The sequence below is a fragment of the Canis lupus genome, chromosome 21, assembly GCF_003254725.2.
Source record: "Canis lupus dingo isolate Sandy chromosome 21, ASM325472v2, whole genome shotgun sequence".
NCBI lineage: Eukaryota > Metazoa > Chordata > Mammalia > Carnivora > Canidae > Canis > Canis lupus.
Window position 1 is genome coordinate 14,240,757 of NC_064263.1, and position 18,373 is coordinate 14,259,129.

Below are 18,373 nucleotides of genomic sequence, written 5' to 3' on the forward strand. Positions count from 1 at the left end.
TTTTGTTTGTTTTTTTTTGTGTGTGTGTGTGCGTGTGTATTTTTAAGATCATTCTTGGAGACCCACCCCATCTGCTGAAATACCAGTAATGCTTCAAAGTGCCTAGTTGATCTGAAGAATACTTAGTCAACCATAGTGTCAGAAGCAGATGTCATCAAAAATACTTTTTCATATATTAAAAAGTTGTAAAATTTAACTTTGTGTGATAATTTTTAATAGTATTTACATCCTAAATCTGAAAATGGATTTATGAAAGCATTCATTTTGAGGACCCTTTGGGCAGGTTTCTAACAATGATTGTATAATGCCATTTATTTATTATTAAAAGATTTTATTTACTTTTTGAGAGAGAGAGAATGTGCATGAGCTGGGGGAAAGGGCAGAGGGAGAGGGAGAAGCAGGTTCCTCTCTAAGTGGGGAGTCTGATCTGATGATGTGGGGCTCAATCCCAGGACACTGACATCCTAACCTAAGGTGAAAGCAGATACCTCGCTGAGCCATCCAGGAGCCCCTGTGTGATGCCTTTTAAAAAGGCAAATTAAAAATAACCTTTTTATTTTAGAGTAGTTTTAATGCTTACAGAAAAGTTGCAAAGACAGTATAGAGAGTTCCAACCTATCCCAAACTCTGTTTCTCCTATTATTAACATCTTATACCCACTGTGGCAACTAATAACAAATGTTGATATATTATTTGGAAATTAAGCCCTTACTTTATTCACATTCCTCAGTTTTTAGCTAATGTCCTTTTTCTATTCCAGGATCCCATCTAGGTTACCACATTACATTTATTTATTGTGTCTCCTTGAGCTCTTCTAGACTGTGACATTTTTTTCCGACTTTTCTCACTTTTGATTAGTTTGCAGAATACTGGTCAAGTTTTTTTGTAGACTGTCCCTCAACTAGAATTTTTCTCTCTTATGATTAAATTAGGAGGTACCTCAAAACTTTACCACAGAGGTAAAGTGCCATTCTCATTATATCTATAGGTTGCCTGCTATCACCATGGCTCTTCAATGATGATATTAGCCTTGATAATTAGACTGAGGTAGTTTTTGTTGGGATTCACCTCTCTAATGTCACTCTAGTTTCCCCTAATTTTAATACTATACTCTTGAAAAGAAGTCAGATCATACTTAAGGGGTGGAAAATTATGCTTCATTTCCTTGAGGACAGAGTATCTAAATAAATTATTTGGAACTTCATCAAGGGTGATTGTCTATTTACATACATATATATATATATATATATATATATACACATATATTCTTTAATTTATTCATCCATGTATGCACATAACGGTATAGATTCATGTGCATTTATTTTATATTTTTGGTTATAATCTAATACTACTGGCCATCTTTGTTCCTTCTTGTAACTCATATTGTTTTGACATGCCCCCATTGTAGCAGGGCTTTGTGTGTGTGTAGGGGGGTGGTAATGTTTTCTCATTTATGGGTATTACAAGATGTTGTAGGACTCATCTTGTTGTTTTTCCTGCTTCAGTAATAGAATCAACCATTTTTTCAAGAAGCTCTTTATTAAAACCATGATCTGAGCTCCAGATGTGCTTGTTGCTATTAGATTTTTTTCCTGCTAGGCCCTCTCAGCCTACAAATACATAAGAAATCTAGGAAACATATATACACATAATCATTTTTATTTATATTCATAGTTTTCTATATCTAACTCCTTTTCTCCCTTCTTCCTTTCCTCCTCTTCTTCTCTTTCTTCCTTCCCCCTTTCTCCCTTTAAAAAATTTGAATTCATATGCATAGTCCCAATCCTAATGCAGTTCCAATTTATTTATTCATTATTATTATTTTTTTTTACCATTTGTTGGAGAATGCTATATAGGGGCCAAAGTCTGGGTATTAAGTTCAGTCTTACTGGAATTTCATTAATTCTAGGTCCTTTCAGCATACTCAGTAAGAAAATATATGTGGTGTATATTAACCTGTATATAAACAGATCTGTAAACATTTCTATATATATCTATTTGTACCTCTATTAAGCTGAACAGGAGTTTATAATGATGTCTCCAAATGTAATCCAAAATCATAGGGATCATTCTAATCCTCTCCTCTTACCTATCTCACTACTCCAATAGTGAGAAACTTGGTTCCCACCATCCACCATCAATTTAACTGTTCAATTCTAGTCTGCAAGTAAAGTGGTTCCAAAGTTACTAACTTTACTGCACCATGGGAAACAAATTTATCAACTACAGAGCGGAGTCGAGATTCTTTTGTAATAATGCCTTCATCTTTGGTTTTACGGTTTCTACTCATTTTCAGGATGTCACCTTTTTCTCCTACTGCCTCCAGAGAGGTTATTTCACACATTTGTAATACAGTTAGATTCTTTTGTCACAATCTGTGTTTCATCTTAGGATTCCCTGACCTCCTAAATGATTTTTTAAAATTTGCATACATTAAGATTTACTCTCTGTGCTGTAAAGTTCATAGGCTTTGACAAATGCTTCATGTTACATGTCCACTACTACCATATAATTACAGACTATTTTTGTCACCCTGTGCTTTACCTACTTAAACATCCTCCCCACCCCCAGAACCTTTAGTGATCACTGATCATTTTACTCTCTTTAGTTTTGCTTTTTCTAAAATATTGTATAAATGGAATCATACAATATGTACCTTTTTCAGAGTGGATATTTAAACCTAGTATTTAAGATTCATCTGTTTTTACATGGGTTGATAGCTCATTCCTCCTTATTTCTGACTATGGGCTTACTATAGTTTATTCACTGATTGAAGGACATTTTGGTACTTCCAGTTTTTGCAATTATGAATAAAGAATTCTCATGCAGGTAAAAATGCAGTTTTCAGGATTCCCTTATTTTTGTTATTTTTCTTTGGGATCATGTGTATATGGTTCTTCTAGTCAGCAAAATTTTTCATATATATGTGCAAAAATTTTCATATATATGTGTGTATATATATACATATACATACATATATTATATATGTATATATATAAGCTATTTATGTGATGATACATGGCATTTGATCCTTCCCTTACATTTTTTTCACAGATATTCAAGAATTTTATGAGGTGACATTGCTAAATTCTCAAAAAAGTTGTGATCAGAAGATAGAAGAAGCCAATCAAGTTGCACAGAAATGGGAGAAGACATCCCTTCTTGCTCCATGCCATGATAACCTTCAAAAGTCTGCAGAGGTATATGTTGAAACAGCTAAAAGAACTGAATAATATTATGACTTACTTATGCCAGTAGAGTGGTCACCGTCCTAGTAGTAGTAGTAATCATTATCAACAGATGGCAATAATATTAATATAAATGTAGTTATACCACATCATATACAGTATTTACATATAAAAATCCGGATTTTGGGATCCCTGGGTGGCGCAGCGGTTTGGCGCCTGCCTTTGGCCCAGAGCGCGATCCTGGAGACCCAGGATCGAATCCCACATCGGGCTCCCGGTGCATGGAGCCTGCTTCTCCCTCTGCCTGTGTCTCTGCCTCTCTTTCTCTCTGTGTGACTATCATAAATAAATAAAAATTAAAAAAAAAATTTTAAAAAAAATCCGGATTTTGCCAAAAAGACAAAAGGGCACGGGAAAGACATGATTCTTCACATTGTACAAGTGAGTTCTGTTATGAATATTGTGATGGTTTGAGTTAACTCAAGTCTATAGCATTTTGGAATTTCAGAACATGGTTCCACATGCAATACAGGAAGGAGATGGGATTGGAAAGTGTGGTCTGGCTGTCATCTCCATGGGCCGTATATCCTGGGGTGTTTTAAAATGACCCATTAGGGTTTAGGAACAAAATAGTAGAATTTCCATTTATATTTTTTATCATGTTCTTTATATTTTTCAAAATTTTATGTAATATATAATTTATATTATATAGTGTATTAACAGTAATACATATACATTTAAAAATAAATATAAGGCTAGTAGAGTCAAATGGTTTTTATATATAAAATTATGAGATCAAGAAGTTTGGAGAATACCATTGGAATTAATAGTTACCAAAGAGTAAGGCAAGTTGAAGAATGTCTCAGGTTCATAACTGAGGACTAATAGGGAGGCAGGGACAGATCAATGATATTCTAAGTGGCATTCAATACTGTGAAGGCAGGTAGTAGTATACACACACACACACACACACACACACAAAGACACTTGCAATCTGTCAAGACTGTGTAGTGAAGTGGACTTGGAAGCTACATGGATTCCTAGTGCTAATCAATGATGCTCTGCTGAATGTTTGGATTGTTAAGATTTAGGCCTGTGATATACTTTCTATCCTGCTCTGAATTGATTTGAAAAATGGCCTTTTCCAGGCTAAGTTTGATGATTACTTTAGTTTTTTGAAGAAAAAGTTAATAATAATGTGTTGATAACAACTATATAAATTTTATAAAATATTAAAAGCATTACAATCTTAATTTGAATACCAATACCTACAATTATTTTGACTTTTTAAGTTTTTTCTGTACAAGTATATGCACATAAAATTTGTACACCAGAATGTGTGTTTTCTTTATGATTTTTAGATGTAATACTGTATTAATAATACTTTCCCATGTCATATCATTAGATGCTTTTTGAAAATATTTTAATGGCTATATAATATTCCATCATTTGGAATTTACTTAAATAGTTCCCTATTCAATATTTAGGCTACTTCCAGTTTTCAGCTATGAATAATGCTAATATAGATATCTGTGTGTATCAACCATTGTGTGTTTTCTGATGAAACCACTGAGTTCAAAGACATTGAAATTTGTAAGCCAAATTGATACAAATTGTCATGGTGCTTTGCAGGATTATACTACCAGCAGTGTTTGAAAGGCATTATCTACCTAAACCCTCAGCAATATTAATTATTTAAAATATTCATCAAATTAATAGATACAATTTGTTACCTGATGGTTTAGATTGTAGTTATTTATTTATTATTAAGACTTAACTGTTTTACTTTACCTTTTATTTTTTTATTGATGCATCATTGACACATGATGCATTAGTTTCAAGGGTACAATATAATGATTGGACAACTCTATACATTATTCTATTCTTTCGAATACAGCTACTATCTGTCACATACAGCTCTATTACAATACCATTGACTATATTCCCTGTGGTATACCTTTCATCCCCTTGACTTATTCATTCTATCACTGGAAACTTGTACCTCCTACTACCCTTTACCTGTTTTACCCATCCCACAACTCCTGCCCTTATGGGATTGGCAACCACCAGTTCTGTATTTATGGATCTTTCTTCTTATAATTATTGGGTATTTATATTTCTTTAAGTTTTTATTTAAATTCCTGTTAACATACAGCATAATATTAGTTTCAGGTGTACAATATAGTGACTCAACACTTTTATACAACTCTCGGTGCCCAATAAACGCACTCCTTAATCCCCATTACCTATTTAACCACTCCCCCCCACCTCCCCTCTGGTAACCATCAGTTTGTTCTCTTAGCTAAGTCTATTTCTTGGTTTGCTTCTTCTTTCTCTTTTTTCCCCCTTTGCTCATTTGTTTTGTTTCTTAAGTTCCAAATATGAGTGAAATCATAGAGTATTTGTTTTTCTCTTACTGATTGATTTCACTCAGCATTCTCTAGCCCTATCCACATTATTATGAATGGCAAGATTTCATGTTTTTATGGCTGTGTAATATCCCGTGTGTGTGTGTGTGTGTGTGTGTGTTTGTGTGTGTGTGTGTGTGTGTGTGTATACATCACATTTTCTTAATCCATTCATCAGATGATGGAATCTTGGGCTGTGTCTATAATTTGGCTATTGTAGATAATGCTGCTACAAACATCAGGGTGCAAGTATCCCTTTGAATATTTATTTTTGTATTCTTTTGGTAAGTACCTAGTAGTGCATTGCTGTATCACAGGATAGTTCTATTTTTAACTTTTTGAGGAATCTCAATACTGGTTTCCAGAGTAGCCGCACCAGTTTGCATTATTTTGATGAAGTCTCAGTAGTTTATTTTTGCTTTTGTTTCCTGTGCGTCAGAAGATCAATCTAGAAATAAGTTGCTACCACTGATGTTAAAGAGATTACTGCATGTGAATTTTTAGTTTCAGGTCTCACATTTAGATCTTTAATCCATTTGGAATTTATTTTTGTGTATGGTATAAAAAAGTGGTACAGTTTCATGCTTTTGCATGTTGATGTCCAGTTTTCCCAGCATCATTTCTTAAAGAATCTTCTTTTTTCCTTTAGATATTCTTTCCTACATTCAGTATTATGTTAAATAACAGCCGTGAGAGTAGATATCTCTGTGTTGTTCCTGACCTTAGGGATAAAGCTCTCAGGTTTTCTCATTGAGGATGATGTTAGCTGTGCGTATTTCATATAAGGCTAAGGCTTTTTTTTTTTTTTATGTTTAGGTATGTTCCCTCTAAACTTACTTTGTTGAGGGTTTTTAAAATAATGGATATTTTATTTTGTGAAATGCTTTTATGCATCTGTTGAAATGATCATATAGTTCTTTTGTTAGTGCAGTGTATCACACTGATTGATTTGCAAATACTGAACTGCTGTTGGATCTCAGGAATAAGTCCCACTTGATCATGGTGAATGATTCTTTTAATGTACTGATAGATTCAATTTGCCAGTATTTTATTGAGAATTTCTGTGTCCATGTTCATCAGGGTTATTGGCTGTAGTTTTCTTTTTTGGTAGTCTTTGGTTTTGGTATCAGGGTAATGCTGGTCTTATGAAATAAATTTGGAAGCTTCCCTTTCATTTCTGGTTTTTGGAATAGTTTAAGGAGAGTAGTTATTAACTCTTCTTTGAATGTTTAGTCAAATTCACCTGTGAAGCCATCTGGCCCTGGACTTTTGTTTGTTGGGAATTTTTTGATTACTGAATCAATTTCTTTGCTTTTCTTTGCTTTTTGTTGGTCTGTTCAAATTTTTTATTTCTTCCTGGGTGGGTTTCGGTAGTTTATGTTTCTAGGAATTTATCAATTTGTTGGGCTATAGTTTTTCATAATATTCTTTTCTAATTGTTTGTATTTCTGTGGTGTTGGTTGCTCTTTCTCCTCTCATTTCTAATTTTATTTGAATCCTTTTTCATTTCTTTTTATAAGTCTGGCTAGAGGTTTGTCAATTTAATTAATTTTTTCAAAGAACCAGCTCCTCATTTCATTTATCTGGTCTACTGTATTTTTAGTTTCTCTATCATTTATTTGTGTTCTATTTTTTATTATTTCTCTTCTGTTGGCCTTAGTCTTTGTTTTGTTTTTTAAATTTTTTTATTTATTTATTTATGATAGTCACAGAGAGAGAGAGGCAGAGACACAGGCAGAGGGAGAAGCAGGCTCCATGCACCGGGAGCCTGACGTGGGATTCGATCCCGGGTCTCCAGGATCGCGCCCCGGGCCAAAGGCAGGCGCCAAACCGCTGCGCCACCCAGGGATCCCAGCCTTAGTCTTTGTTGTTCTTTTCCTAATTCCTTTGTATAAGATTAGGTTGCTTATTTGAGATTTTTTTTTTTTTTTGCTTCTTGAGGTAGGCCTGTATTGCTATAAACTTCCCTCTTAGGACTGCTTTTGCTGCATCTCAAAGGTTTTGGACCATTGTATATTCATTTTCATTTTTTTCCATGTATTTTAATTTCTTCTTTGATTTCCTGGTTGACCCATTCATTGTGCGATAGCATGTTGTGTAACATTCATGTAGTTGTGGTCTTTCTAAATTTTTTCTTTTTGTTGACTTTAATTTCATAGCATTGTGGTCAGGTGCATGGTATGATTTCAGACTTTTTGTATTTGTTGAGGCCTGATTTGTGACCTAATAAGTGATCTGTTCTGGAGAATGTTCCATGTGCACTTGAAAAGAATGCATATTCTGCTGTTTTAGGATGGAATGTTCTGAATATATCTGTTAAGTCTGTCTGGTCTAGTGTGTCATTCATTCAAAGCCATTGTTTCCTCATTGATTTTCTGTTCATTGATGTTAGTGGGTGTTAAAGTCCCGTACTATTACTGTATTATTATCAATTAGTTCCTTTGTGTTTGTTAGTTATTGTTTTTTTTTTTTTTTTTTTACTTAGGTGCTCCCTTTGTGTTTAAATATTTACAATTATTATATCTTCTTGTTGGATTGTCCCCTTTGTGATTATATGATGCCTTTTTTGGTCTCTGTTTATTGTCTTGGTATTAAGGCCTAGTTTGTTCAATGTAAGTATTGCTACTTTAGCTTTATTTTGACATTGATTTGCATAATAAATATTTCTCTACCCCCTCACATTCACTCCACAGGAGTCTTTAGGCCTAAACTAAGAGTCTCTTGTAGGCAGCATGTAGATGGGTCTTGTTTTTTTTTTAATCCAATCTGATACCCTGTGTCTTTTGATTAGAGCATTTAGTCCACTTATATTCAAAGTAATTATTGATAGATATTTATTTGTTGTGATTTTATCATGTGTTTTATCATTGTTTCTGGAGGTTTTCCTTTCTTGTCTTTGTCACTTTTGTTCTCTCTTCTGCACTCAAAGGAGTCCCCTTTAATATTTCTTGTAGGATTGGTTTAGTGGTCATGAACTCCTTTGCTTTTTGTTTGAGAAACACTTTATCTCTCCTTTATTCTCAATGATAGTTTTGCTGGATAGAGTATTCTTAGCTGTATATTTTTCCAACTCAGTACTTGAAATATATCATACCCTGCCTCCTGGTTTGCCAACTTTCTGTTGAGAAATCTCCAGCTATTCTTATGGATTTTCCCTTGTAAGGTAAGGACTTCTTTTGTCTTTCTACTTTTAAGCTTTTTTTTCTTTACAGTATATTTTCCAAATTTAATTACCATATGTCTTGGTGTTGGCCTGCTTTTGTTGATTTTGATGGAAGTTCTCTGTGTCTCCTGGATCTGAATGTCTGTTTCCTTCCCATTTTCTGGACTTTTTGGCTATTATTTCTTTTTTTTTTATTTTTTTATTTTTTATTGGTGTTCAATTTACTAACATACAGAATAACCCCCAGTGCCCGTCACCCATTCACTCCCACCCCCCGCCCTCCTCCCCTTCCACCACCCCTAGTTCGTTTCCCTGAGTTAGCAGTCTTTACGTTCTGTCTCCCTTTCTGATATTTCCCACACATTTCTTCCCCCTTCCCTTATATTCCCTTTCACTATTATTTATATTCCCCAAATGGATGAGAACATATAATGTTTGTCCTTCTCCGACTGGCTTACTTCACTCAGCATAATACCCTCCAGTTCCATCCACGTTGAAGCAAATGGTGGGTATTTGTCCTTTCTAATAGCTGAGTAATATTCCATTGTATACATAAACCACATCTTCTTTATCCATTCATCTTTCATTGGACACCGAGGCTCCTTCCACAGTTTGGCTATCGTGGCCATTGCTGCTATAAACATCGGGGTGCAGGTGTCCCGGCATTACATTGCATTTGTATCTTTGGGGTAAATCCCCAACAGTGCAATTGCTGGGTCGTAGGGCAGGTATATTTTTAACTGTTTGAGGAACCTCCACACAGTTTTCCAGAGTGGCTGCACCAGTTCACATTCCCACCAACAGTGTATGAGGGTTCCCTTTTCTCCACATCCTCTCCCAACATTTGTTGTTTCCTGCCTTGTTAATTTTTCCCATTCTCACTGGTGTGAGGTGGTATCTCATTGTGGTTTTGATTTGTATTTCCTTGATGGCAAGTGATGCAGAGCATTTTCTCATGTGCATGTTGGCCATGTCTATGTCTTCTTCTGTGAGATTTCTGTTCATGTCTTTTGCCCATTTCATGATTGGATTGTTTGTTTCTTTGGTGTTGAGTTTAAGAAGTTCTTTATAGATCTTGGAAACTAGCCCTTTATCTGATATGTCATTTGCAAATATCTTCTCCCATTCTGTAGGTTGTCTTTGAGTTTTGTTGACTGTATCCTTTGCTGTGCAAAAGCTTCTTATCTTGATGAAGTCCCAATAGTTCATTTTTGCTTTTGTTTCTTTTGCCTTCGTGGATGTATCTTGCAAGAAGTTACTATGGCCGAGTTCAAAAAGGGTGTTGCCTGTGTTCTTCTCTAGGATTTGATGGAATCTTGTCTCACATTTAGATCTTTCATCCATTTTGAGTTTATCTTTGTGTATGGTGAAAGAGAGTGGTCTAGTTTCATTCTTCTGCATGTGGATGTCCAATTTTCCCAGCACCATTTATTGAAGAGACTGTCTTTCTTCCAATGGATAGTCTTTCCTCCTTTATCGAATATTAGTTGCCCATAAAGTTCAGGGTCCACTTCTGGATTCTCTATTCTGTTCCACTGATCTATGTGTCTGTTTTTGTGCCAGTACCACACTGTCTTGATGACCACAGCTTTGTAGTACAACCTGAAATCTGGCATTGTGATGCCCCCAGATATGGTTTTCTTTTTTAAAATTCCCCTGGCTATTCGGGGTCTTTTCTGATTCCACACAAATCTTAAAATAATTTGTTCTAACTCTCTGAAGAAAGTCCATGGTATTTTGATAGGGATTGCATTAAACGTGTATATTACCCTGGGTAACATTGACATTTTCACAATATTAATTCTGCCAATCCATGAGCATGGAATATTTTTCCATCTCTTTGTGTCTTCCTCAATTTCTTTCAGAAGTGTTCTATAGTTTTCAGGGTATAGATCCTTTACATCTTTGGTTAGGTTTATTCCTAGGTATCTTATGCTTTTGGGTGCAATTGTAAATGGGATTGACTCCTTAATTTCTCTTTCTTCAGTCTCATTGTTAGTGTATAGAAATGCCACTGACTTCTGGGCATTGATTTTGTATCCTGCCACGCTACCGAATTGCTGTATGAGTTCTAGCAATCTTGGGGTGGAGACTTTTGGGTTTTCTATGTAGAGTATCATGTCATCGGTGAAGAGGGAGAGTTTGACTTCTTCTTTGCCAATTTGAATGCCTTTAATGTCTTTTTGTTGTCTGATTGCTGAGGCTAGGACTTCCAGTACTATGTTGAACAGCAGTGGTGAGAGTGGACATCCCTGTCTTGTTCCTGATCTTAGGGGAAAGGCTCCCAGTGCTTCCCCATTGAGAATGATATTTGCTGTGGGCTTTTCATAGATGGCTTTTAAGATGTCGAGGAATGTTCCCTCTATCCCTACACTCTGAAGAGTTTTGATCAGGAATGGATGCTGTATTTTGTCAAATGCTTTCTCTGCATCCAATGAGAGGATCATATGGTTCTTGGTTTTTCTCTTGCTGATATGATGAATCACATTGATTGTTTTACGGGTGTTGAACCAGCCTTGTGTCCCAGGGATAAATCCTACTTGGTCATGGTGAATAATTTTTTTAATGTACTGTTGGATCCTATTGGCCAGTATCTTGTTGAGAATTTTTGCATCCATGTTCATCAGGGATATTGGTCTGTAATTCTCCTTTTTGGTGGGGTCTTTGTCTGGTTTTGGAATTAAGGTGATGCTGGCCTCATAGAACGAATTTGGAAGTACTCCATCTCTTTCTATCTTTCCAAACAGCTTTAGGAGAATAGGTATGGTTTCTTCTTTAAACGTTTGATAAAATTCCCCTGGGAAGCCATCTGGCCCTGGACTCTTGTGTCTTGGGAGGTTTTTGATGACTGCTTCAATTTCCTCCCTGGTTATTGGCCTGTTCAGGTTTTCTATTTCTTCCTGTTCCAGTTTTGGTAGTTTGTGGCTTTCCAGGAATGCGTCCATTTCTTCCAGATTGCCTAATTTATTGGCGTATAGCTGTTCATAATATGTTTTTAAAATCGTTTGTATTTCCTTGGTGTTGGTAGTGATCTCTCCTTTCTCATTCATGATTTTATTAATTTGAGTCTTCTCTCTCTTCTTTTTAATAAGGCTGGCTAATGGTTTATCTATCTTGTTAATTCTTTCAAAGAACCAACTCCTGGTTTTGTTGATCTGTTCCACAGTTCTTCTGGTCTCGATTTCGTTGAGTTCTGCTCGAATCTTTATTAACTCCCTTCTTCTCTTGGGTGTAGGATCTATTTGCTGTTTTTTCTCTAGCTCCTTTATGTGTAAGGTTAGCTTTTGTATTTGAGTTCTTTCCAGTTTTTGAATGGATGCTTGTATTGCGATGTATTTCCCCCTTAGGACTGCTTTTGCTGCATCCCAAAGATTTTGAATGGTTGTATCTTCATTCTCATTAGTTTCCATGAATCTTTTTAATTCTTCCTTAATTTCCTGGTTGACCCTTTTATCTTTTAGCAGGATGGTCCTTAACCTCCACGTGTTTGAGGTCCTTCCAAACTTCTTGTTGTGATTTAGTTCTAATTTCAAGGCATTATGGTCTGAGAATATGCAGGGGACAATCCCAATCTTTTGGTATCGGTTCAGACCCGATTTGTGACCCAATATGTGGTCTATTCTGGAGAAAGTTCCATGTGCACTTGAGAAGAATGTGTATTCAGTTGAGTTTGGATGTAAAGTTCTGTAGATATCTGTGAAATCCATCTGGTCCAGTGTATCATTTAAAAGCTCTCGTTTCTTTGGAGATGTTGTGCTTAGAAGCCCTATCGAGTATAGAAAGAGCTAGATTGAAGTCACCAAGTATAAGTGTATTATTATCTAAGTATTTCTTCACTTTGGTTAATAATTGATTGATATATTTGGCAGCTCCCACATTCGGGGCATATATATTGAGGATTGTTAAGTCCTCTTGTTGAATAGATCCTTGAAGTATGATATAGTGTCCCTCTTCATCTCTCACTTCAGTCTTTGGGGTAAATTTTAGTTTATCTGATATAAGGATGGCTACCCCTGCTTTCTTTTGAGGACCATTCGAATGGTAAATGGTTCTCCAACCTTTTATTTTCAGGCTGTAGGTGTCCTTCTGTCTAAAATGAGTCTCTTGTAGACAGCATATAGATGGGTCCTGCTTTTTTATCCAGTCTGAAACCCTGCGCCTTTTGATGGGGTCATTAAGCCCGTTCACATTCAGAGTTACTATTGAGAGATATGAGTTTAGTGTCATCATGATATCTATTCAGTACTTGTTTTTGTGGACTGTTCCACTGAACTTCTTCTTAAAGGGGAATTTTAAGAGTCCCCCTTAAAATTTCTTGCAGAGCTGGTTTGGAGGTCACATATTCTTTTAGTTGCTGCCTGTCTTGGAAGCTCTTTATCTCTCCTTCCATTTTGAATGAGAGCCTTGCTGGTTAAAGTATTCTTGGTTGCATGTTCTTCTCATTTAGGACCCTGAATATATCCTGCCAGCCCTTTCTGGCCTGCCAGGTCTCTGTGGAGAGGTCTGCTGTTACCCTAATACTCCTCCCCATAAAAGTCAGGGATTTCTTGTCTCTTGCTGCTTTAAGGATCTTCTCTTTATCTTTGGAATTTGCAAGCTTCACTATTAAATGTCGAGATGTTGAATGGTTTTTATTGATTTTAGGGGGGGATCTCTCTATTTCCTGGATCTGAATGCCTGTTTCCCTTCCCAGATTAGGAAAGTTTTCAGCTAGATTTTGTTCAAATACATATTCTGGCCCTCTGTCCCTTTCGGCGCCCTCGGGAACCCCAATTAAACGTCGGTTTTTCTTTCTCAGGCTTCGTTTATTTCCCTTAATCTATCCTCATGGTCTTTTAATTGTTTGTCTCTTTTTTCCTCAGTTTCCCTCTTTGCTATCAACTTGTCTTCTATGTCACTCACTCGTTCTTCCACCTCGTTAACCCTCGTCGTTAGGACTTCTAGTTTGGATTGCATCTCATTCAATTGATTTTTAATTTCTGCCTGATTAGCTCTAAATTCTGCAGTCATGAAGTCTCTTGAGTCCTTTATACTTTTTTCTAGAGCCACCAGTAGCTGTATAATAGTGCTTCTGAATTGGCTTTCTGACATTGAATTGTAATCCAGATTTTGTAACTCTGTGGGAGAGAGGACTGTTTCAGATTCTTTCTTTTGAGGTGAGGTTTTCCTTCTAGTCATTTTGCTCAGTGCAGAGTGGCCAAAAGCAAGTTGTATTGGGAATAAGAGAAAAAGAGAGGAAAGAAAGAAGGAAAGAAAAGAGAAAGAGAGAAAAAAAGGGAAGAAAAAAGAGAGAAGAAAAAGAGAAAGAAAAAGAAAGGAGAAAAAAAAAGGGGGTGGGGGAAGGAAACAAATCAAAAAGCAAAACAAAACAAAAAAAAAAAAAAAAAAAAGAACCACCGGCGAGTACCTTCTGATTCTGTGTACTTTAAGTCCCTTGGCTTCTCCTGGAAGTTGTCCGTCTAGCTTATCTTCTCGGGGAGGGGCCTGTTGTGCTGATTTTCAGGTGTTTGCAGTTGGGGGAGCTGCTGTGCCCCTGCCTGGTGCAGGGCTCAGTGGGGGTTGTTTACCCCGTGAGGCCGCAGGAGGAACAGCCCCATTGGCGGGGCAGCTCTGGAAACCTGGATTCAGCTCCGGCAGGAACTCCGGAGCTCTCCGTCTGCAGGGCCTGGAGGCTCCCGGGCGGGGCCGCTGATCTGCTCAGCTCGGGGCAGGAGCGTCCTCGCTGTCCTGGGCCCTCCCGGCCTCTGCCTGTCCCGGGGGAGGCCGGATCCTGGGCTGTGTCCCGGCGCCCTGTGCTCCGGAGCCTGCGCTGGTGGATTCGCGCTCCCGGGCCGCGCAACCCCCTCCGCGGAGCCGCCGCCCGAGCCCCTCCGAGCTGCTCCTGGAACCCCGCAGCCCCCTCCGCACGGAGCCTCTTCCCCTGCCCGAGCCCCTCCGAGCTGCTCCCGCCCCGCAGCCCCCTCCGCGGAGCCACCCCCGAGCCCCCCCGAGCTGCTCCGGGTCCCGCCGTGCGCGCTGCAGCCCTTAGGGAGCTCGGGGCACTCTCCTGGGCGCGCAGTTGCTCTGTTACTGCCTCAGGGAACCCGAGGGCATCCCCGCCCTCCTGGGTCCTGCTCCACTTCCCTGCGAGCCCCTTTCCGCCCGGGAAGGTCGGTGCAGCTCCTGCGTCTCCGGGACGGGGCTCTCCTGTCCTGGGGACACTCGCCCCGGCCTCAGCCCGGCTCCTCGCGGGGCCCCTCCCCCTTGGAGGCCTTTTGTTTCTTTATTTCTTTTTCCCCGTCTTCCTACCTTGATAGAAGCGCGAACTCTTCTCACTGTTGCATTCCAGCTGGTCTCTCTTTAATTCTCAGGCCGAATTCATAGATTTTCAGGATGATTGGAAGGTTTTCTAGGTAATTTGGTGGAGACAGGTGATTTGGGGACCCTACTCTTCCGCCATCTTGCTCCTCCCCTATTATTTCTTGAAATAAATTTTTGCTCTCTTCTCTCTCTTCTTCTTCTGGGGCTCCTATAATACAAATATTATTATGTATGATGGAATCACTGTATTCCCTAAGTCTATTCTCTTGTTGCATAATTCTTTCTTTTGCTCAGCTTCATTATTTTCCATTATTTTATGTTCTAGATCACTAATATATTCCTCTCTTTCTTTTCAGCTTGCTATTCATTGCATAAGCCTGTTCCAATATCATTTATTGCATTCTTCATCTATGATTGGTTCTTTTAAAACTTTTATTTTTGTTTTTACAGTCACTGATGTCTTCTATTCTTTTCTTAAGTCCGATAGGTGTTGTTTTAAATTTTCCATCAGGCATGTTACTTTTATCTGTTTCAATTAGATCTCTTGTTGTAACTTATGTTGTTCTTTCATTTGGGATGAATTACCCTATCTTGATATTTTGTCTAAATCTCTGCCTTCTTTACTGTGTTAGAAAAGACTTTTATGTCTCCTGCTCTATGGCCTTAGAAGAAGAAGTCATGTAGTGGTCAGGATCTGGCACTTCAGGGAGTGTCTCTGGTGTATGATGCATGTTATTGTATTTTGGCTGCTCTGTCCTTCAGGCCAGTCATCTGCAGAGGCTCCTCTTGCCTGCTGTGGACAGTGTTTTGTCCCTGGCCTGAATGTGGTGACTTCTAACTAGGTGTGCTCTGATCTGCTTGTGAAATGAGACCTAACATCCAACTCCACCAGAACTGAGGCCCTGCAGAACTCTCTGGTTGGGAGATGTGGTGTGGACAGGAGTTTTGCTTGTTTTCTGGGGGAGGAGCCCACTATGCTCAGACTGAGGCAGGCTTGATTGAGAAGGGCAGTCCTGGCAGAGTATAGGGTAATTGGGCCTTCCTGTAAGGAAGTTGGGAAGCCAATGTTAACACCGTACTGTCTCCCACAGGTTGTGTTTATGCTAAGGGACACTGGAGGCAAATGGTGCCAGCCAGCTCCTCTTTTCCTGGAGAAGTGTCTCCGTGAATGCTGCCTCCCAAGGTTGTTCTCCAAGAGAAGCATATAATCTCTCCACCATATGTCCCAGGGATTCTTCAAATTTCTTTTTACAGGCTGTCTTCCCTCATGTTGTTTGCCTGTCTTTTCTCCATGAGCAGGACAGTACTCTCAGGGCTCTATCCTAGTCAAGCCCACTGAACTTAAAAACTCTAGGCTTTAAGCCCCACTGGTTGCAAGAACTCATGAAATTCAGCTGCTCTTATTTTCTAAGCCAATGGCTTTGGGAAAACATCTCCTTGTGCACTCCCATGTATGCCACCCTCTCTTTTGCTTTTCTCTGCGACCGTGGCTCCCTCCCCTCTGCAGCACTCATAATCTGTTTCTCCCTTTAGGTACATCTCCACACTTCTTACCTTCTTCAATGTGGGCTCTTCTTTCTTTTTAGTTGTGGAGTTTATTCTGTCAGTCTTCAGGCTGATTTCTGGGATACTTAGCTCTTTTATCTCTATGGTAAGGGTCTCATTGATGTCTTCTATTTTTTCTCTAGCCCAGTGAGTATCCTTATGATTGCTTTAAATTCTCCGTCAGCCATGCTGTTTATATCTGTTTCACTTAGATCTCTCTCTGGCTGTGGCCTTGTGTTGTTTAATTTGGGATAAATTCCTCCATCTTGGCTTTTTTTTTTTTTTTTTTTTTTGTCTAAGTCTCTGCCTTCTTCACTGTGGCTTCTTCTCTTCTTTTACTTTTTGAGTTTGTTAGTTTTCAGGTCAATTTTGGGGCTATTTAGGATGATTTGATAGTTACCTAGCTGTGTTTGTGGGATGAGACAAGCCTAGGGTTTTACTATTCCACCACCATCTTCCCCTCTCTCTAATTATATTTCTTTGGTGATTCATTCAATCTCTTAGTCCATTTTCTGAGTGGTGCCAAAATTCTTACTGTTTTGCAAGAGCATTTTGTTTATGAAATATGCTATCCTATTGTCATAATTATTGCAATCTTTCTTGTTTATTGATCACTATTCTGCTTGTGGTGCTTTTGAATATTCAGAATATTTATATTTTTTAAGTGATGAAATCTACCACCATTTTTTATTCTTTTTTTCTTTGCTCCCCAACCCCCCCACACCCATTCCAGTATTAGCTGTTCTCCTATATTTTTCCTAGGTTCTTATTGCTTTTTATTTGAATCACTTGAATTATTTTTAGTCAATTTCTAGATGCATAGTCTCATGCATATACCTAATTTTACATAAATGATCAAGTATATACTTTTCATTTTAAATTCAGTTTTTTAAACTTTCCATTTTTGCATGTTTTCTCTTTAACTCATTGCCTGCCTGTACTGCATTAGTTCCCTCCCTACATATAAGGTTACCTATCTTAACCACTTAATGTGTTTATGTCTTCTGCCCTCATAAAATATGTATTTATATGCAAACATATACATGTATACATGTGTATATCTATATTTTATATATATTCATGCACACATATAAACACAGAATTTTAAAAGTAATTATTTCTCAAAAAAATCTTCATATTATATGAATATTTCTTCAAGTTGTCTGGTATAGAGGATTCAGGGCAAGATGGTGGAAGAGTAGGGGGTCCTCAAACTCATCTGGTCCCACAAACTTACCTAGATAACTTTCAAAACATCTTGAACACCTACGAATTTGACCTGAGATTTAAAGAGAGAACAGCTGGAATGCTACAGAGAGAAAAATTTCTGCTTCTAACAAGATAGGAAGAAGAAAAAAATAAAATAAATCAAGTTGCGGAGGGGAACCATGACAATCCAGACAAAAACTGAGCAGCAAAAGCCTCTGGGGCTTGAAAGCCCAGGCCTGGTCAAGCGGGAACTTTAGAAATCCATGCCTGAGATTTCCCTGATAGAAAAGTGCTTAGCAGAGAAATAGGGCAGGATTGCAGGAAAGGAAGTGAAGACTTAAGATTCCCAGAGACACCATAAGAGTAAGGGCACCTGGGAGAAAGCTTACCACAAACTGTGGTCCAATTTCAGGAAAGGGCTAGAGCGCCACAACCTTCCAGGCATTTGGCCAGCTTGGGAGCTCCCTTTACCCTAGAGTCTGGCAAATGGGCAGAGGTGGCTGTCCTCTGTTCCCTTCCGGAGAGGCAGTCCCTAGGAGGGCAGGTCCAGCGATGCAGGG

The 18,373-nt window shown here is 38.2% G+C and overlaps 1 protein-coding gene across 13 annotated transcripts in view; it reads left to right on the top strand.

The window, feature by feature from the left end:
- DLG2 (discs large MAGUK scaffold protein 2) overlaps positions 1–18,373 on the top strand; it is a 1,976,108-nt gene that overhangs the window by 274,425 nt on the left and 1,683,310 nt on the right. For all 13 annotated transcript variants that reach the window (XM_049098993.1, XM_025419434.3, XM_025419437.3 and 10 more), the window contains exon 3: positions 3,055–3,200. In XM_049098993.1, coding sequence (XP_048954950.1) covers positions 3,055–3,200 — 146 coding nt within the window. The remainder of the gene's footprint in view (positions 1–3,054; positions 3,201–18,373) is intronic.